Source organism: Sinocyclocheilus anshuiensis, unplaced genomic scaffold (genome assembly GCF_001515605.1).
Source record: "Sinocyclocheilus anshuiensis isolate Anshui unplaced genomic scaffold, SAMN03320099.WGS_v1.1 scaffold770, whole genome shotgun sequence".
NCBI lineage: Eukaryota > Metazoa > Chordata > Actinopteri > Cypriniformes > Cyprinidae > Sinocyclocheilus > Sinocyclocheilus anshuiensis.
The window spans coordinates 126,891-149,138 of record NW_015544161.1 but is presented as its reverse complement, the minus strand read 5'-3'; the positions used below and the strand labels follow the sequence as shown (position 1 = coordinate 149,138).

Here is a 22,248-nt window from a genome sequence, read left to right as displayed (position 1 = left end):
CTACATCTTGGATGCCCTGGGGGTAAGCAGATAAACATCAAATTTTCATTTTTGGGTTAACTATCCCTTTAAACGCAATAAACCTTGAAAAATAACTCACGCGCTATCACACACCCTAAGCGCGTGCACGGAAGTCCTCCCTCCTGCAGACAGCATGCGATTGCAGATTCAGATCTCTTTCAGCAGTTACTGCGCTTCAGCGGTCAAATACACACACAGTTTCATTAAAATGCCCGTCTTGGTTTATGACTGAAATTAACGTAAACAGCTGAGAAAAAAAAACACGTGTGTATCAATAAATTCGGTCCGTGCAGCTCTTAAAGTGACAGCAGACTAATATTCCTGCTGCTGTTTAGTAGTATCAGTAGTAGTATCGAGATATTTTAGTTATGTTTCGTAACAAAGTCAAAATTGTGGTATTGTGACAACCCTACATTCTATAGATTATCATTATCAGATACATTAGATATTTTTAGATAGTATCATCTAGTCAGTAGATTAAATAACCTCTAATTATACACTTAAGGATATTTTCTTATTTTCAAGGCTCATAGTAACAATATGGAAAAGTGAAATATGGAAGTTTAAATAATGCTTTCTATTCATATGCTGAAGATAGTTTCATAGATTAAGTTGTTGAATACGTCATGCGTTTTTAGGTAATACCACTAGTCAGATGATCCCTCAAATAAAATCGCTAAGTGCTTCCTGAGCAGCAGTCAAACGGTCCAGGCTAGTCTGTAGGTCTTTGCGTCTTCTGCCAACATCAGAATTCTCAAACAGGAGCTCGCTCACATTTACTCCATCTAGTAAACTTAACATGTCCGTAGACAGGAGCTGAGCAGTTTCCTTCAGCATGAAAAAGGAGATCATCATGGGGAGTTGGTCAGACATCCGCTGCACAACAATCTGAAAGAAAACATACCTGCAAAAATTACCTGCACACTGCACAAGCACTGCAAATTATTCCCGAACAAAACATTATATTGTTATTGGAAACTAGAAAGACATAGCCTACCTCAGAATACGCCTGCAGCATTTCACTGTACTTGCTTTTCTTGTCAAGGACAGGTAACTGATCTTCTGAATATTTCTCGTCACTAATCTCATTCAAGAACTTCAAGTAGATGGGATCTTGAGTGTAGATCATGCCTTCCATTTCAAACTGCTCTGAGATCCTCTGCTCTGCCTTGGCTTGTTGGCTTGACTGTATGTTATCGATTTTATTCTTTTAGAGTCAAGTGAAGAAGTACAGAGAAAAGAGAACTTAATTAAACTTGATTTACAATGCGAGTTTGTTGTACAGTTCTATGCCACTTTTTAAAAGGAATATTTACCAAAGTGATGTTTTGAAGAGCAGGGTAGTTCTGGAAACACTGATAAACTACATCAGTGAATTGCTGTAAGATGATGTCTTCAGAAAAAAAAAAATACATACATCAAAAGACAAACATTCTTTTGGTTTTATACTCAGTACTCTCACATGAACATGAAGATGTGTGACGATACCTTTGATTATGTTGAGTAATTTAATGGCATGTGCTTTATGTGTGGCCACATGCCTCTGCAGTACGTTCTCAAACGTTCTGTAGTTGCTGAAGCCGAGCAGTTCCCTCCCTCTGTATTTCTGACTTAACTGACTTATTTCTGCAATTAAATCATTATCTTGTTTGGGAACAAACAAGATTTGAAATTAATTGACTTTTTCATTTGAACTTAGAATTCTTAGAATAGCAAAACAGTGAATTCAATTTTTCTAAGAAATTTGAAAAATATACTGACAGAATGTCTTTGTACTGTTAAGATGATCATGCCACTTTCTGAATTTCTCCCGAAGTTGGACAAACAAATGATCTTCAGTAATCTGCTCCCCTAATGATAATGATTTGATTTCTTCATTGAATCTTGTTAAGGTCTGTGGAGAAAGAAATTGTATTGTTACATGAAACTGTTTCAAAGTTACATTATATAATAAAATTAATAGGCTACTGTGAAATAAATTATGGAAATTATCACATTCTCATGCAAACCAAAAAATATAGTTAGGACCAATATTTGGGGTGTGCTTCTGGGGGGGGATAAAACAGAATTAACAGAACCTACAACCAATCAGTGGAATCGGAATAAGAACCAGAATCTGTCAATTCTTTACAATTCGCATACATATCAGCTAGTAAAATGGTAAAGGATTTTGTTTAATATACAAACTTCAATATACAAACAAGACAAAACTGTAAATATAGTGAGCAGCAATCATCAGGGTCCAAGCAGTTTGGAAAAGTGGAGAAAATGACCAAATATAGAAGAGCAGATTCTGTGGATACTGTGCTGTATTGGTGAAGAATATCAACACTGTTCAAAAGTTCAGAGTTATTTAGTTATTAGCACTCCCTAGCATCGGAAATTGATGAAATGTACTGCACTGAAGGCTAGAAGGCTACCCAGGAGAAAAAAAGTGCACTAAAATACACTTTATTTCAGTACACTTAGTACACTTCCACAATGTACTTAAAGTGCTCTATTTTCACGCACTAATTTTGTACTCAATATAAGAATCTTAAGAACATCTAAGTGTACTCAACTGTGCTATTTTTGGGCCGTGGTTATGACTCTGAACTAAGTGCAGGTTTTTCTGTGAGCTCCTGGCGTTATTCGTTTAAAATCCTGAATATCATTCTCTTTATTCACCGACACAACATTAATCTGCTTCATTAACTCTTCCTTGTAAACTAAGGATTAGGATGCCGTCGAAAAAAGGCAAAGTTAAGCCTAAATCGAGCTCTTCTCCAGTCATGGTACATGATGACGAGTGGGATGCTAGTAGTGTAGCTAGCTCATCAGATACCGTATGCAGCGCCTCTCAGGGTGAGACAATAGAAACAATAGTTGAAACAATAAATGCCAACGCTTGCTTGAATATGGACATGATTCAAAAACTGGACCTAATGAGAAGTGATTTTGCCACAAAGATTGATGGTGTTCTAACGGCGATACAAGATGTTAAAAAGGATGTAAGAGATTTCTCTGGGCGCATGGATATGGCCGAAGAGTGCATTAGCAACGTAGAAGATTCGGTTAATTCAGAAAAAGAGCTAGCTGGAAGAAACAGTTAAACACAGCTTTCCTCACACGCAAGCTTGACGATCTTTAAAACCGTTCGCGGAGATCAAACCTCCTTCCTGGAAAAGTGGCTGTTCGAATCGCTGGGTCCCGAAACAACTCCGCCCAGTATAAAGAGAGTGCACAGGCTCCCAGGTAGACCACAATCCATTAGATCATCTCCAAGAGTGCTAATCATTAAGTTTCTGAACTTTCAAGATAAAGTCCGAGTGATGCGGGCAGAGGAAGCGTAGAGGTACAACAGGGAAGTCTGTCAGATTTCCGTAGTTATGGACACCCAGCTAGAAATGACTGCTTCTCACTTTTACTGTTCGGATTTCTTGATCTTAGCTGGGTATAGTACGGCTACTCTCATTGCTATGTAAGTTACGTAATGACAGTAGTTTCTACAATGGCAAGTAAGGAAATCAGACACACTATACGACTCTTTTCCTTGAAGAGTTTAACTATAATTTGAGAGTATTTTGGTGGTGAATGTCCGTATAACCGTAGATTGATGCCAGGAGTTTCACATAAATCCAGTTGTTGTTTTAAAAAAAAATATTATTTAGCTAATCGCTTTGTTTGTTTAACTGCTCCCTTGTTGACATTGGATCAGTGTTGGGACATAACTGTATCCCATGGTGATAGGTGAATGTGTTTTTTTTTTTCAAGACAGGTTTTTTAGTTATTAGTTTGGTTTTGTTTTTTAAAATCCTGAGTAGAGCAGACCTTTTGGTTAACTTCCGCATCAAAATATTATTTGTTAATTATGTGTGGTTATAATGCTCTGCAATCGGCTGAAATTCTGCACCAAGGCTGAATTTCGGGAAAGAGACTTCAGATACAGTACTAGGGACCACTTAGGCCTATATAAAAGCATCCAAAAAGCAGCATGTCATAGGACCTTTAAGTTAAAGAAAATCTCACAAGTTAAACTTAAATTCACCTCTTGGAATGTAAGAGGGATGATTACAATGGTTAAGCTTAAACAAGTTATGACAAGGATTAAACAACTGGAATCTTCTATAATATTTTTACAGAACACTCATCCACTCAAAGAGGAGATACTGAAGGTACAAAGATGGCCAGGCCAGGTCTTGGCTTCATGTTTTTCCTCCCATTCCAGAGGGGTTATGTTGTTGATCTATAAGTCCGTACCCTTCGTAGTAAATAAGAGTATTACAGACAAGACCAGTAGATATTTGATAGTACAGGGAACTTATATGAGTAAAGTTATTAATCTAAATAATATTAATGGCCCAAATGATGATAACCCAACATTTTTTGAAAAATTTTCATACTGATAGCCTCTCGGGACAAAAAAAAAAAAAAAACAGTTTAAGAAATGGCTCAAAATGGCTCAAAACTCGGCAGGCATTCCATAATGTTAGGCGGGTAACATAGTGCATGCAGGAGCTGGAGCCCCTGATACGGGCATTCTGTCACTCAATGCCGAAAATGCATTCGACAGACTTGAGTGGCCATACTTAATGGAGGTGCTTGCACGATTTGGATTGTGACTATTTGTGACTATTTCCGTAGATGGATGGAAATTCTTTTAATTGATTCTTCTGCAGAAGTACTCACTAACAATCTAATCTCGCCGCCATTTAAATTTAGCCATGGTTCTAGGCTAGGTTCACCTCTTTCGCCCTTACTCTTTGTACTAGCTATAGAGCCACTGGCCATAGCAATAAGCCCTATACCATTTGTGGTGTTTATACAGAAGCTCTAGAACATCATATTGCTCTATATGCTGATGATACCATCATATTTCTATCAGAGCTTGAAAAATCTATCCCATCCCTCTTAAAGCTTATTGGCATGTTTGGCAATTTTTCTGGATATAAAGGAAATAAAGATAAGTCATCAATTATGTTTCTTAATGAACAAGAGAGATTAAATCCAAAGGTGATTCACCCATTTGTAAATGCTCAAAATGGTTTTATTTATCTAGGAATTAAAATAATCCCTAAAATAAGCTGCCTTAGTTCAGCTAATTATGAACCTGTGTTAGCTGAAGTATCTGAAGAGACGACTAGATGGATGACACTGCCTCTTTCTTTAATGGAAAGAATAAACGTGGTTAAGATGAACATATTACCAAAATTTCGATATATTTTTCAGTCAATACCGCTTCCCCCTCCTCTTACATTTTTTCCAAGAATAAGAAAGCTTGTCTGTAATTTTATTTGGAGTAACAGGAAGCCAAGACTGAGACTCTCTTTACTATACCTGCCCTATGAAAGGGGAGGGCTACAACAACCATATTTACTATGGTATTACTGGGCTGCTCAATTGAGGGCTGCAATGTTCTGGTTCTCTAGTGAAGCTGATTTGCCATGGTTACAGATTGAAAAGTTAGCTGCAAAAGGCTTGTCGCTTGACAGTTTTTTATATTCAGCACCCCTTAAAGATCTAAAAAAAAAGGGACAGATAATCCATTTGTCAAAAACACTATTGTCATCTGGTATGAAGCCCATAAATATCTTGGAGACCTCCCATTGCTTTCCTGCTTTTCTCCTATTTTGGGTAATCATCATTTCAGCCCAGCCAAAAATTATGTGGGATTTAAAGTTTGGATGAATAAAGGCATGGTTAGAGTGATGGATTTATACGAAGATAATATGTTAATGCCATTTGAATATCTTGTAACAAAGTTTAACATACCACAGAAACACTTTTTTAAGTATCTTCAACTCAGAAGTTTTATTTTTTCACGTTTAAAGAATTCTGTGCAACTCCCCCCAATGTCAATATTGGAAATGCTCACATCACAAGAATGCTACAGCAAAGGATGGATTACCCAGTTATATAACATACTAAGAGAAAATCATAAAGAAAGTTCTGAAAATAAAAGACAAGCATGGATAAAAGATATAAATATGAACATTCCATTGGATGACTGGAAAGCAATTTGTTTAAATGCACAAACACAAACTATGAACACTCGGTTGAGACTCTTAAAATATAACTGGGTAATGAGAACTTGTATAACTCCTGTAAGATTAAATAAATTTAATCCAATCATTCCTGATCTATGTTTTAAATGCAACAAGCTTCAAGGTACATTTTTTCATTGTGTGTGGAAATGTGAGGAGGTGCAGAAGTTTTGGGGTGGGGTAATTCAATATGTTTCTCAATTTACTTCGTCTTCAATTCCTTTATGTCCTGTATTGTGTGTATTTAGTACTTATGCAGTCAATTGCTCTTTGTCTACTAAAGAAGTATTATTTTTATTTGTTATTTATTTTAATTTTAATTCAATTATGTCTGACTTTATTATGTCTGTATAGGTCTTTTATTAAGTTTTAGTTTTATTTAATTTGAGTTATTTTAATACTTCAACAAACTAAATGGAAATGAAATAATATATATATTGAATTTATAAATGTGTATGTATATATATATATATATATATATATGTATGTGTGTGTGGTTGTACATACACATATATGTAGTTTTTACCTTTTGTTCTTTAATATTTTGAATTGTTTTTAGCTTTATTTTTTGTTTTTCATTTAAATGATCAGTTTTGTAATTTTGTTGTATGCATTTGTCATTTTTATTTAATATCTTTATTTTTAAAATGTGTATAGGTAGTATTTATAAAGTTTTAGCTTTTAGTTTTGGATCTGTTTTTTAGTTGTTTTAATACTACAATTGATTGCTTCTGTTGTCCTCATTTGTAAGTCGCTTTGGATAAAAGCGTCTAATAAATGACTAAATAAATAAAAAGAAAAGAAAAGAAAGAAAGAAAGCTTGTAGACTTGTGTCTATTACAAGCAAGACATTCTATTGCCCTTTGTTGGAAACAACACCAATTGCCCTTCCCTTGGACTATGGCCGAAAAACTTAATATCTTGTTTGGCTCTTGAAAAGCTTACGTATGTAATAAAGAAGAAATCCTCAGAATTTTTTGATATTTGGGAGGTGTTTTTGGACTTTGTTAAAAATGGGGATATTGAAGAAGCTCTAGATGTGTGAAGTTATGAATGTAAGAATGTTTATGAGGACTGGTTGAGATAATGTTTTTTTTAATTTTTTATCCTGCCTGGAGAAGGTTCTGAGAGGTTGAGTTGTGTTTTTGTAAAATTTGTAAAAACTCAAAGATATGTTATACAACTGTGCTATTTTGAGACAATGAATATGAACTAAAATGTGCTTTTAACATACTATCTCTATTAGTCTATCTACTATTAGTATGTCATTAGCATACAAGATGCCTTACAAACTACTTAACATCCTCCAAGGCTGCATGTTTTGTTAGTAAATTTTCTGTAATACAAAGCACATAATTTAGAAAAGATGTTGTTGTCATAACTGTTCTAAATAGCTGACAGACTGTGCGGTGTTTAATTATTTATTTTTGATTCCTGTCAAATGTGAAATGGGCCAGTCTTTCAAATATCTGTTTTTTTAATGATGGGGCGCAGCAGTTTCCAGCAAGTTCAGGTCTGCCCCAGAGATGTTGCAGCACTGGGAGGCTTGCATTTTCTGAGCAGCTTATTAGTGGAGCTAATTTGGTTGTTCCTTGCTGGTCATGTGTTTCAGGGCACTGAGCTGACTACTCGAGATACACCAGAGTACAGTCTCAAAAGGCTACAGAATCCAATTCTGTTCCTGTCCACTTTTTTAAGACAATCTTCTGGCTTTTAGCACTGATTATTTATCAGAATTTTTTTTATGATTTATATAGTTATTATACTGTTAATCCTTTACACATGAGCAATTTTTGTTTATCAATTATAATTAAGCATTTACTTTTAATGAATATGAATATATATAAATAATATGTAATTAGAATCAAACAATAAAGCTTTAAAAATGACTACATGCGACTTTTACATGGTCAAGTCCCTGTATACATATATACAGTATATTATCGACTAAACTACACACAATTTTCATTTACACTGATATAGCAAGATGTTTTCTTCTTGCTTTGTAAATTCAATTAAATTCTTCATATTTTCAATCTGTTCATTTTTAGCAGAAGAGAATAAATCGCGCTGACTCACAAGAACTGAATCGCAGTTTATCAGTGTTTCAAGGCATGAGATCTCTTTTCTACTCATGGCACACTTTCATGTGTACGCGCTCCATGAACTCAGCATCAAACTATCAGAAAGCAGGAAGATGTGATGGCTTCAGATGATTAAGTTCTTACTTTAATGAGGAATTGTTTGGCTCCCTTAGGGTCTTGTGGTGGTCCAGCCTCGCACTCCTTCAGCTCATTCTTCAGATCCCACAACTTCTTTTTTATCTGTTCGTTAAGCTGTGGCAGTGATTTCTGACAACACACACACACACACAAAATTTGGTCCACAACACTTTTTCTATTTTTCATGCAATGCATATGGAATGCGCATGTTAAATACACTCAATAGATGTAGTGAAAAAATTATATTTAAGAGTATATAAAATAAAAGGGAATGTTGAAGCTGACACCTCATCCTACTCAGCTTTTTACTTTTACTCTTATTCTAGTTGCACAAGTTCACAAAGCGCTATCAAATTTAGATTGCAAAAAATCAGTAGGGCCTGAAAATATAGAACCGTATTTTTTATTTTTTTTTAATTGCATCAGATTATATAGCGGAACCAATCACTGCTATTTTTGCTTTAAGTTTAACTTAAAATGTAATCCCACATGCATGTAAATCAGCCATGGTTTTCCCTTTGTTAAATGGGGTGATCCCTCTGAATTAGAAAATTACAGACCTATCTCAAGGCTATCAGTGATGGCAAAAGTTTTTTAATCTTTTGTAAATGACCAAGTAAAATGGTTTTTAACAGAAAATAATATTTTAAATGAATTTCAATCAGGTTTCCGGTCAGGTCATAGTACTGTAACAGCAGCTATGCTGATCACAAATGATATTATATGTTTAGATAAAAATCAGCACTGTGCAGCACTATGTGTTGATCTTTCTAAAGCATTTAATTCTGTAGATCACAAAATCTTATTGCAGAGACTCAGTTGCTTAGGTTTTAGTAAAATGAGTTTAAATTGGTTCAATAATTATCTGACAGAAAGAATGCAGTGTCTCCGTTGAAAATGTCACTTCCACAGAATTAAAAATAAATAAAGGCATCCCACAGGGATCTATTTTAGCACCAGTTTTATTTTCAGTTCATATAAATGACTTAGATAAAGAGATAACCCCAGCTAAAATACATTTGTATGCTGATGACACAATTATCTACACAGTTGCACAGTCCATGAATCAAGCCATAGAGCTGTTACAAGACAGTTTTCGGTCATTACAATTTTCACTGTTAAATTTGAAATAGTTTTTAAATACTAAAAAAACTAAATATATAGTCTTTAACCATTGTTGCACTAAAATAACTGTTCCACCTATTTTAACCTTGGAAGGGGGCTGGATTATAGAAAGGGTAAATTGCTATAAATACTTGGGCATATGGCTTGATGAAAGGCTGGGTTTTAATATACATATTGAAAATCTTTTTAAAAAGCTAAGACCTAAATTGGGTTTTCTCTTTCGTATAAAGGAATGCTTTTCTTCTGAAGCAAAAAAAAAAGAGAGAATTATCCAAAGTTGTTTCCTCTGTGTTGGACTATGGTGTTGTGCTTTATATGCATGCAAACCTATCCTTACTGAAGAAGCTGGACTGTATCATGCTGCAATATTATTTGTGACGAATGCATCTTCACGTACTTATCATTGTACTTTGTACAAATTGGCTGGTTGGTCCTCCCCGTACCAAAGGTGAATAATGCATATTCTGCTGTTTATTGCCAAGGCATTATTAGGCAAATTGCCAACTTGTATTTGTAATCTCTTATCATATTATACTTGTAATTATAGGACTAGAATTTCTTCTAAATTACACTTAATTGTTCCTAGAGCATAGTCTGAGTTTGGTAAAACATCTCTGTTACGTATGTAACCCCCGCTCCCTGAGGGAGGGAACGGAGACGTCACGTCGGAACGTACCAATGTATTGGGATCTCGCCTGAGAGCCCTATCATCTTCAAGTGTAACTAAACGAGCCAATGCATATTGGCGTGCGAGATTTGCATCTTGCGCTCCGCTCCGCAGCGCGGGTATAAATGCGGAAGCGGGTGCAATGCACATTCAGGTTTTCGCTGAGTCGTCGAACAAAAAGTACACTTGGTACAGCAAGTGTGGCGACAGGACGTGACATCTCCATTCCCTCCCTCAGGGAATGGGGGTTACATACGTAACTGAGACATTCCCTTTCAGTCGGTCATGTTCGATGTCACATCGGAACGTACCGACGAATTGAGATCTTTAACAAAGCGCCACCATTGCTGACCCTTCCAGCGCCCCTAGTAAGCCACCTGATCCCACCGCGGCTACTGGGGCGGAAGATAGGACAGGGCTTACATGGAGAGAGTCTATTACTGCGTGCCTTTCATAGGGATGCTGAGGAATCCACATCCCGCCCGCAGGGAGGTATCATGTGGAGATTACACATATGGACTGGGCATTAAGGGCAGTACAACATATGGAATGTCTTTAAGGTGGCTCCGGCCCAGTTAGGAGGGAGACAACACCGGCAGGACGGTAGAGTGGACTCTGCCAAGGGAAAGACACAGGCTCACCAAGAGGGGAGCCGTACCGTGGAAGAATACACACATGGGATCACCGTGGGGATCACTAAATATGGGCACCTAGCCTAGCACAGGGGTTAACCAACAGGTGTACTTACAAGTGTTAGGCCTAGCACCGGACGCTCTGCCATGTCCAGCTACCGAAGGCGATGGAGGAATTCAACAGGGTTCACCTGTGGGGAATTGAACTGTGGAGCAGAATAAGCGCACATGTCTGATCTGTGGAAGGGAAGGCGCAGCAAGCGAGACACTGAGCAATCTCTCTGTGTTTTACTGGCTACTCGGGGCGAGTACACGAGAAGACACTGGCTCTACACGAAAGGTATAAAATCTAGCAAACGTGTTTGGTGTCACCCAGCCCGCAGCACTACATATTTCTGTCAGCGAGGCGCCGTGCGCCAATTCCCAAGAAGAAGCAACACTCCTTGTCGACTGTGCTCTCAACCCAAGGGGGCACGGCACATCTTTGGTTTGATACGCCATGATGATGGCATCCACTATCCAGTGGGCCAACCTTTGCTTGGAGACAGCCTTTCCATTCTGCTGGCTTCTGTGACAGACGAAGAGCTGCTCTGAGGTCCTAAAGCTCTGCGTTCGGTCCATGTATAGGCGTAAAGCACGAACGGGACAGAGCAAAGCTAAGGCAGGGTCTGACTCCTCCGAGGGCAGCGCTTGCAGGTTCACCACTTGATCCCTGAAAGGCGTGGTGGGAACCTTGGGCACATATCCGGGCCGGGGTCTCAGGATAACGTGAGAGTCGGCCGGCCCAAATTCCAGGTGCAGGCCGAATGCAGGTCCCCTACCCTCTTGATGGAAGCCAGCGCAGTTAAGAGAACTGTCTTTATTGACAGAGTTCTCAGCTCTGCTGACTGCAATGGCTCAAAAGGGGCCCTCTGTAATGCCGTAAGCACCAGATGGAGAATCCAAGAGGGTACGGGGTTAGGGCGAGGAGGATTCAGTCTCCTCGCGCCCCTCAGGAACCTGATGATCAGGTCGTGCTTTCCCAGAGATTCACCATCTACAGGATCGTGATGTGTGGCAATCGCGGCAACATACACTTTTAGGGTGGAGGGAGACAGCCTTCGCTCCAACCCATCCTGGAGGAAGGAAAGCACAGCTCTGATCGGGCATCTCCAGGGGTCTTCCCGGTGAGAAGAGCACCATTCAACGAACAGGTTCCACTTCAAGGTATAGGCACACCTCGTAGAGAGTGCTCTTGCCGAAGTGATGGTGTCTACCACCGCCTGGAGTAGATCACCTAGGACCTCCGCATCCCATCTAGAGACCACACGTGGAGGTTCCAAAGATCTGGACGCGGGTGCCAGAGGGTGCCCTGTCTCTGAGAAAGTAGGTCTTTCCTCAGAGGAATGTGCCAGGGAGGGGCTGTCGTGAGGAGCATCAGTTCTGAGAACCAGGTTCGGTTGGGCCAGTAAGGCGCAACTAGCAGGACCTGCTCCTCGTCCTCCCTGACCTCCCTGGCCCCGGGGTCAGCTGTGCGCCAGTGCATCCATGCAGAGGGAATAGAACAGCTGGCAATGGGACGTGTCTGGAGAGGCAAACAGGTCTACCTGTGCGGCTGCGAAGTGTCTCCATATCAGCTGGACTGCCTGGGGATGGAGTCTCCATTCTCCCGGAAGCGCAGGCTGACGTGAGAGCTCGTCGGCTCCACGATTGAGCAGGCCCGGAATGTAAATGGCACGAAGTGACCTCAGATGCTTCTGACTCCATAGGAGGAGATGGCGGGCGAGTTGCGATGTACGACGGAAGCGTAGACCACCTTGATGGTTTATGTATGGTCGCAGTGTCGTCTGTACGGACCAGCACATGCTTGCCTCGTAGCAGCGTTTTGAAGTGGCCCAGCGAAAGACGTACTGCAAGCAACTCGAGGCAACTGATATGCCAATGCAGATGGGGACCCGTCCAAATACCCGATGCTGCATGCCCGTTGTACGTGGCACCCCAGCCTGTGGTGGAGGCATCCCTGAACACAACAGCATGCCTGGACACCTGTACCAGGGGAATTCCTGCCCGTAAAAATGCAGGGTCCGACCACGGGCTGAAAGCTTGGCGACAGGCCGGAGTGATCATCACTCGGTGCGTGCCATGTTGCCACGCCCATCTCGGGACTCAGCCATGAAGCCAGTGCTGAAGCGGCCTCATATGAAGCAGTCCGAGCATTGTTACTGCAGCTGCGGATGCCATATGCCCTAGGAGCCTCTGAAATAGTTTCAGTGGGGCCGCTGTCCTGCCCTTGAGAAAATTCAAGCAGTTCAGCATTGACCGAACACGTTCCGCTGTGAGGCGTGCTGTCAGGTTGACCGAGTCCAACTCCATACCAAGAAAAGAGATCCTCTGCACCGGCAAGTGTTTGCTCTTTTCCCAGTTGACGCGAAGTCCCAACTGGCTGAGGTGACTGAGCACCATGTCCCTGTGTTCGCACAACTGATCCTGTGACTGTGCCAGAATGAGCCAGTCATTGCGTACGCCGTGTTCTCTCAAAGGAACAAGGGTCGCCTTCGCAACCTTCGTGAAGACGTGGGGTGACAGGGACAGCCCAAAGGGGAGGACTTTGTACTGATATGCCCGTCCCTCGAACGCAAAGCGGAGAAACGGCCTGTGCCGAAGGAGAATCGAGACATGAAAGTACGTGTCCTTCAGGTCGATCGCTGTAAACCAATCTTGGGGACGGATGCATTCGAAAATGCGTTTCTGCGTCAACATTTTGAATGGTAGCTTGTGAAGGGCCAGTTCAGAACTCGCAGGTCCAAGATTAGTCGTAACCCACCACCTTTCTTGGGTACATTGAACTAAGTGCTGTAAAACCCCAACCTCATATCGGCTGGAGGGACCAGCTCTATCACGTCCTTTGCCAGCAGGACTGCGATTTCTGCCCATAAGACAGGAGCATTGCTGGTCAGCACGGAGGTGAACTGGATGGTCCTAGGTTATGGAATGAAATGCAGAGTCTTATGATGTTAGAAGCACTTTTATCTTTAAATATTTTTAGAAACCTTTTGAAATCCTACCTAAAGGAAACATGTGAATGTTTTACGTCATTTTTTTTTATATGATGTTGGATAAGAGTTTATTCTTTAATATATTTTTGGCTTAATGTATTTGTAATCTGTTTATGTGAAACTTTCTGTGCTGCCATTTTGTCCAGGACTTCCTGGTAGAAGAGATTTATATCTCAATTGGATAATTTCTGGTAAAATAAAGAATAAATAAAATAAATAATATGAATAGGCCTTTAGAGTAAGACATTTAGAAACTTACTTTGATGTGACCGACCAGATGCTGAGACAGTTTGACAGCAAGACTTTTAATAGTTGCTTTTTCCTCTTCCAAGAGACATCTGTAGATAACCAGATATTTTATAAAACCAAAACTGTGCTTTGGCCATAGTGAACATTATTAAAAAACCTAATTAAAGTCATTTTTAAGGATGCCATTTGTGTAGGCACAAATTTCTCATGGCCAAAATGAGGCGCATATTTTTGTAACTTCAGTTTACTACCATGATAGAAAACTGTTGGAATGGGAAAACAAAGCAACCTGATTGAAACATGACAAATCAAGTCTTAATGACACATATTTTAGGAAACACAAAGTTATATTAAATTCTTTTGATGTTATAACCTGAAATGTTCATGGGTTCTGAAGAAATCGCTCTCCATTTGTGCTGCCTCCTCTAGAGAAATGTTATCATCAATCTGCTGTTGTCCTCTACACTTCACCATGATGTAACCTTTGCGAAGAGGAATCACTTTGTTGTGGACAATGTCCAGAATTCTCGTTTCTGTTCCTCTATCTATGAGGTCTGGCTTGGTCAAAATGGCTGTGAGAAAGAAAAATAGTTATTTTGTAAAATGGAAATTTGATGACACAGGTGCTCATTAACATATTAGGTGTTGTGGATTATGTGCTACATTACCAATAGTTCTTTTGCCATCAGGATCTACTTCTTGAGCTATTTTTAATGCTTCTGTTGTTGCAATGTCAGTGTTGCATGGGCACACTACCATGTTTATAGTCTCTTGCTTCTCAATATATTTCCTGATCAGACGTTTTATCTACAAAATATGACCATTTTAAAACTCGATAAGTATGGTACTGAATGTGGCATGCAAAATCATATTATACAACCTGCCTGGTTTCCAATATCTTGTGGTTGTCCATTTACTGGGACTCGGGCAATTCCAGGTAGATCAATCAGTGTGAGGTCACACACATCTGGTGACATGATCTCTAATGTGATGAGGTCATCACGTATTCCTACCCCTTTTCCTGCCAGCTCATTCTGGGCTGTAAAACACACACACCACATAATTAACTGTGTTACTCAACCTGAATGCTTTGGTCAAGTTTATACATACATGCTCAGCTGAGCAGTAAGCAATTCAAACATGTTTAGTATGATAGTTTAAGTATCACTTAACTTCATAAACACATTAAACTCCACAATCGGATATTAGGTGAAAATATCTTATTTTATAAAAAGAAAAATACTGAATGCATTCGAGAATTCTTCTGTATAACAATGTGTCTTAATGTGGTGAAAAAAATTTGCAAAAGAGACATTGTATGACTTTTTTAGGTTGAAAACCTGCAAATAAATGCCAAGTTCTGTCATGAAACTCTAGATGGTGAAGGCTGATGGGTCCTTAACACAAACTGATGATATTCACAGCGTTAACTACTTGGCACAAACAGTTTGGTTCATGTTGCATCTGCAGCCAATGAGCTTGCTGCTCTGAGTTTGAACTTTTTTAGCAAAACCTGCCTTGAATTGTCCCTCTCTTGATCCAGCGGAGCATGTGTATATTGTGAATTTAACGTGACCGGCTGTGTCCGCAGTGGTCTGGGCAGCGCTGTTGTTTCGCCCTGTTGCTTTCATCATTAATGTGTTTGGCTCGTTCTGATAATCTGGAACAACTGCTTCTTCCTATTGTTTCCACTACCTGTGTTGTTATGCATGGATGCTTTAAAGGGGTGTGTCCAGGGGCAGAGGTCAAGGAGAGAAATAAAGATGTCGACACGGCTAAAGGATGACTGTGTTCGGGTCTGTCTGTAAAGTATAAGCAAAACATGGTGGCAGAAGTGGTTCTCTCGTAAATATTGACTAAAAAGAAAGTCTAAAGAGGCGAGAGAAGATATATTAAGCCCAAACGTGCAAGAGAGAAAACTGAGAAATCAGAGAGAAATTAAAAACAGGAGTAACAAGCGACAAAACAGCGAAAGCAAGTGTGCTTCGAGGAAGAAAAGAAAACGCAGAAATGGATAAGTTCAAACCCCGTCTGGTATGCAGCTGACAGGAAATTTAGCAGAAAATTGGAAGAGATTGAAGCAACGTTTCACCATCTACTTGGATGCAAGCGGGGTAGGTGGCGATGACGAAAAAAGAAAAGCATCTATATTGCTACATGTCATCGGCGAGGATGCACTTGACATTTACAACAGCTTCCAGATACCAGAGGATGAGTTTAAATTGCAAAACATCATGGCCCGATTTGAAGAGTACTTTGTGCTGAAACAGAACATCACGTATGAAAGGTACAAATTCTTCTCTTGCGACCAAAAAGGGGGCGAAAGTTTTGATCAGTATTTTTTACCGGAGCTTCATACTATCAGTAAAACCTGTGACTTTGGTGACTTGCGCGAATCTCTGATAAGGGATAAAATAGTATGTGGCATTTCAGACAATTCAGTACGAGAGAGACTGCTGCGAGAGCAAGATCTTACGCTAGAGAAAGCAGTAAGCATATGCAGAGCGGCAGAGACTACTCGCGCACAAGCAAATGAATTAAACAAACAAGACAGAACAGTGCACGCTCTCAAAAACATAAAGCCACCGCAAAGTAAATGTAAACAAGGAAAGATCCGAACAGATTCGAATAAATATGCATGTGGAAAGTGCGGCAGTCCCCACGAACCCAGGATGTGTCCAGCATTCGGAAAAACTTGCAATAAGTGTGGCAAATGCAATCACTACGTAAAATGCTGCAAAACAAAAAATACTGGAACTAAAGTACACATTGTGGAAGAAAACACAGTCATTTTTTGTGGATTCAGTAAAAGTATGCAGCAATAGCAAAGATGAATGGATTGCACCATTAACAGTTAGTGGTACAATTGTGCCGTTTAAACTGGACACAGGTGCCCAAGTCAATCTCATATCAGAGAAAGAATATAAAACTCTCAGACAGAAGCCAAAAATAAACACAGTCAAGATAAAAGTCACAGACTATACAGGAGAAGAGGTGCCAGTGAAAGGCAGCTGCATAGCAAACGTCCTATACAAAGGGAAGCACCACAGAATTCAGATGCTGGTTGTAAACAAAGATGTACAGACAATTTTAGGCTTAAAAACATGTGTGCGATTGGACTTAGTAAAGAAAGTCTTCGTGGCTAATGTGCATAAGGACACAAGCAATGAGACACTCCTTAATGAATTTAGAGACATTTTTGAGGGGCTGGGATGCCTCCCAGGGGAACATAAAATTCACATTGACCACCAAGTGGCACCAGTCATTCATGCATGTCGAAAGGTTCCCTTTGCTTTAAGAGGAAAGCTTAAAGAAGAACTACTTCGCATGGAAAAATTGGGAGTGATAGCAAAAACTGAAGAGCCCATGGATTGGGTGAGCTCATTGCATATAGTGGAAAAGAAAAACGGCCAGCTCCGAATCTGTCTGGATCCAAGAGATCTAAATAAGGCCATCAAGAGAGAGCACTTTAAGTTACCCACTCGAGAGGAAATCATGTCACAGTTTGCAGGGGCAAAATGGTTCAGCAAGTTGGACGCTTCTACAGGATTCTGGCAGATGAAGCTGGACGAGGCATCATCAAGACTCTGCACCTTCAACACCCCTGAGGGCAGATACAGGTTTCTGAGGTTACCATATGGCATACTTTCAGCTCCAGAGGTATATCACAAAACCATCAGAATGATTTACGAACACATAAAAGGCGTGGAAACAATGATGGACGACATCATAGTCTATGGCGCAACCAAAGAGGAGCACGACACCAGACTTCGAGAGGTACTTGAAGTGACTCGTAAAGTCAATCTGAAGCTCAACAAAGAGAAACGTGAATTTGGAATGAAATCACTAACCTTTCTAGGAGATGTCATCTCAGAGGAGGGCATAAAGCCTGACCCTAAGAAAACAACCACACTTGAAAATATGGAGAGACCACAGAACAAAGATGATGTCAGACGCTTTCTTGGTATGGTTACATACCTAGCAAAATTCATACCACAGCTTTCTGCACAGTCTGCGCCACTTCGTAGTCTACTGGAACAAAAAAAACGAATGGATGTGGTCACATGAACAAGAAACCTGCTGGAAAACCTTGAAAGAAATTCTGATAGCAGAACCTGTGCTAAAGTTCTATGATCCAGAAAGACGCATAAGAATTTCAGCCGATGCATCACAGTACGGCGTGGGAGCTGTGTTACTCCAGCAGTATGATGACGTATGGCAGCCAGTGGCCTATGCGTCCAGAGCGCTATCTGCTACAGAAAGAAGATACGCGCAAATAGAGAAAGTATTGCTAGCCATTACATATGCATGTGAGAGATTCCATTAATTTGTATACGGACAAACATTCACTGTAGAGACTGACCATAAACCACTGGTTCCCATCATGGCCAAGTCGCTGAATAATTGTCCCCTAAGAATACAGAGAATGCTCATCAGGCTACAAAAATATGATGCAATTTTAATCTGCACACCGGGCAAGTACATGTTCGCAGCAGACACACTGTCTCGTGCTGTAGATAGACAAGAGGAAACAGAAACCTGTGCTACAGAAATCAAAGCTTACATGGACATGGTTGTAGCCTCGCTCCCAGTGTCTGCGGACAGGACTGACCAGATAAAACAGGAGACGGAGAAGAATGAAACAATGAAAGAACTGAAGGTGGCTATTCAGGAAGGATGGCCGGAAGAAAAAAAAGACTGTCTGTTAGAATTAGAGATTACTGGGCTTGCAGATCACAGCTTACAGTTGTAGATGGCATAATCTTCAAAGGCTGTAAATTTGTCATCCCGGCGAGCCTAAGGAAAGAAATGCTAAAAAAAATCCATGAAGCGCACCTCGGAGAAGAAAAGTGCAAAAGGAGAGCGAGGGAAGCGATGTACTGGCCCAGGATTAATCTGGACATTTCGCAGTTGACAGCTGCATGCGAGCTTTGTTTAACCTTCAGGCCCAGACAGCAGGCAGAGCCTCTTCTTCCACATCTTGTAACAAGTAGACCTTATTACAAGGTTGGAGCAGATTTATTTGACTGTGATGTGAAGAGTCACATTATGGTAACTGACTACTACTCTAATTATCCAGAGGTGGCCACTACTAGCAAAGCAGTCATTGCCTTCATGAAGTCCACGTTTGCTCGCCATGGTGTCCCCTGTGTAGTGTTTACAGACAACGGACCTCAGTTTTCTAGTAGGGAATTCAAGAAGTTTTCCGAGGAATGGGGTTGTACATCCAGTACAAATTACCCCAGATCAAATGGACTGGCAGATAATGCAGTGAAAATAGTGAAAGGACTCATGCGGAAGGCACATGCTGGTAATGAAGACTTTCATAGAAGTCTCATGATCTACAGAAGTGCACCACTGGAGAACGGGTTGTCCCCAGCTCAGATGCTCATGGGTAGAAGAATTCGAACAAATTTGCCCATTAGAGAGGATCTTCTGGACACTCCACACACTAGTCAAGTGAAAAGCTTTAAACAGAAACAAAAAAAATCAAACAAAAGAGACCGTATGACAGAAAAGCGAAACCACTGACAGCCTTGAAACCTGGAGACACCGTCAAAATAAGGAACCACAATACAGGTATGTGGTCTCAGCAGGGCAAAGTGGAAAAACAAGTGGCTCCAAGGTCTTATGAGATTTTGACGGATGGAGGATCAACACTGCAACGGAACAGAATTGATTTATGTCCTAAGCAGAGTTCTGAGACCAAGATACAGGATCCAACAACAACAGCAGCAACTTCTGAGTCAATGGTTCCAGAGAATGGAGAGGTTGCAGAGACAGTACCAGAGACAGTGAATGAACGAAGACCAAAAAGAAACGTTAAACCTCCGGAAAGACTGACTGAAGTTATGTGAAGTGTTGAGTTGGGTTACATGGGACTGTTTAGTTTCTATGGTAAAAAGGGAATAGGTAGTAAAATCAGTTAATAGTGATTCAAAGTTATATTGCATTTGAATATTGTTGTTGCTGTTGATGAGATTATATATATATATATTATATATATATATAATTTTTTTTCTCTCTTTAGGGGAGAGATGTGTTGTTATGCATGGGTGCTTTAAAGGGGTGTGTCCAGGGGCAGGGGTCAAGGAGAGAAATAAAGATGTCGACACGGCTAAAGGATGACTGTTCGGGTCTGTCTGTAAAGTATAAGCAAAACACTACCAATGTGTTAAGCTTGTCCTTATAATTCTGAACAATTGTTTCGTCCTACTGTTTTCGTTATCAATGTGTTTGGTTTGTTCTGATCATTACGAACAGTTGCTTTTTTCCCGTTGCTTTCATTATGTGTTTGTTTTGTTTTGATCATTCTGAACAACTGTCTCATTTTCATCTAGAATTTGTTTTGATTGTTTCATTCATTTTGGACAAATTGTTTGTTCTCACTGGTGTGGTGGGGTGTGAGAGTACTGAGTGGGGTTCAGTCTTTTGGTGGTTTGAGCATTTTTGGCAGGGTTGCCGGAGAAGATGTCCCTCAGCCCTGCTTAGTTGTGGGTTTAGTTTTTTTTGGACATTGTACTGAATTGTTTTGTTGTTGTTGTTGTTTTCATTTGTAAATTGTCTTTTGTGTGTGTGTGTGTGTGTGTGTGTGTGTGTTTTGTTGGCATCCTAGCTTATTGTTATTTTGTTTCCTTTTCCCTGTTTATTCCTTTGATATAAAAGTTTCTTGTGTATGTATTTTAGTGCTATAAGTGTGTCGAATAGGATGCTTTTTGAGGGAACGGGTGTTTTATTGGTGTTTTTCTAGTAATTTATTGCTTGAATAAAAGTGTTTTATGGGGAACTCACATCTCTGACCATTCCTTTGTCCGATAACGAACCTGTGTAACCTTTAGAGAAAATGTCATGCTTATAGAGTTCCTGGGGTAATAGGAACCTAGGTGGCGAAGTCGACATATAAAATATTTATTTTAAGGGGAATAACAGAAGGAAATCAAATTGTTTGTTTGACTTCTTGTTGTCTTGTCGACAAGTCCCCTTGGGCCACACTTGTTCAAAGTAACTATTAGATAGTTAAAGCTATCTAACGCTAACATCTGGAATAATGTACCGTTATATTAGAAATTAGATAGTTTTGAACAATATACTGATTTTGGGACAGACTAAATGTTGCTTAAATGTATGATTTTGCCACAATTGGCAGAACATGAAATGTTCTTGCTGAGTTATGGCGCCATCTTGTGTTGTGACTGACTACAATGCACTGAGGTCGGAAATGTGACATTTGCCCCGCAATGTCACGAGGAGTGGTTCCAGTATGACTTTTACTCCTGAGTCCTGGGACAGAACAACTGATGGATGCGGCAACATTCACCCTATGAAAATTAGAAAATGTGCAGGGAGATGACCATGTGGCTGCATTCTGATAATAGAACTTTAAGAGCAGCCCATGATGTTGCTACACCCTTAACAGAATGGCCTGTAGAATGTGCAGGCAGTGTCTGACCAGCATTCTTGTAGGCCAACTCAATAATTTCTACCATCCAGTGGGAGAGACACTGCTTAGAGAGTGGGAGACCCCCTGTCTCAACACCCTGACTGGGCACAGCAGACACTGTCGATCATCACTACTATCAATGTATTCTGATAAGTCAATGGGCTGGTTCCATTGTGAGGACATTGTGCAAGAATGTTGGGTTTGGTCTTAACTTAACACTTGTGTCTACCATACCCCAGCGGAGAGAGACATGCAGGGCTGACAGAAAGTGCATAGAACTCACTGACATGCTTGGCTTTTGACACTGCCAGGAGAAAGATTTTAATGAAATCAACTTTATGGGGGCCTGCCCATAGGAAGTTTATTTTTTTGCTCAGTAGTTGTTCTTCCTAAGCTCAGGAGACTTAGATGAGATTCTCATATATCTCTCATTTTAGTATCAACAGCATTTCAGATGTTTCTCCTAAAATTCCTTAGGAGAAATAGAAGTAGACACAAATGAGACTTGAGAAATATTTGAGAAAAAAAGAGTCAAAACAGAGAATGTTGTAGAAGAAACAGAATATCTCTTTATTGTCTTGCTGCAATCTTTAGCAAGACTCCATTATAGGAATATTTTATTGCTCAGTGGTTGCTCTTTCTAACCTCAGGAGACTTTTGTAATTGTAGTTGTAATTCTCGTGTATTTCTCATTTTAGTCTCAACAGTGTCTCAGATGTTTCTGCTAAAAATTCTTAGGAGAAATTAAAGTAGACACAATTGAGACATGAGAAATTTCTGAAAGAAAGGAATCCAAAATGACAATGGGAGAGAAACGTGTGAGAAACATGGGA

General features: G+C 40.1%; 1 protein-coding gene across 1 annotated transcript in view; it reads right to left on the bottom strand.

Annotated features, from left to right (window-relative positions):
- Positions 1–684: 684 nt before the first annotated feature.
- LOC107695603 (interferon-induced GTP-binding protein Mx2-like) overlaps positions 685–22,248 on the bottom strand; it is a 31,136-nt gene continuing 9,572 nt past the window's right edge. The window contains exons 3-12 of the mRNA XM_016495603.1: positions 14,859–15,013; positions 14,643–14,781; positions 14,348–14,546; positions 13,985–14,063; positions 8,273–8,395; positions 1,779–1,915; positions 1,510–1,640; positions 1,338–1,414; positions 1,019–1,228; positions 685–909 (exon numbers count right to left, since the gene is read on the bottom strand). Coding sequence (XP_016351089.1) covers positions 685–909; positions 1,019–1,228; positions 1,338–1,414; positions 1,510–1,640; positions 1,779–1,915; positions 8,273–8,395; positions 13,985–14,063; positions 14,348–14,546; positions 14,643–14,781; positions 14,859–15,013 — 1,475 coding nt within the window. The remainder of the gene's footprint in view (positions 910–1,018; positions 1,229–1,337; positions 1,415–1,509; positions 1,641–1,778; positions 1,916–8,272; positions 8,396–13,984; positions 14,064–14,347; positions 14,547–14,642; positions 14,782–14,858; positions 15,014–22,248) is intronic.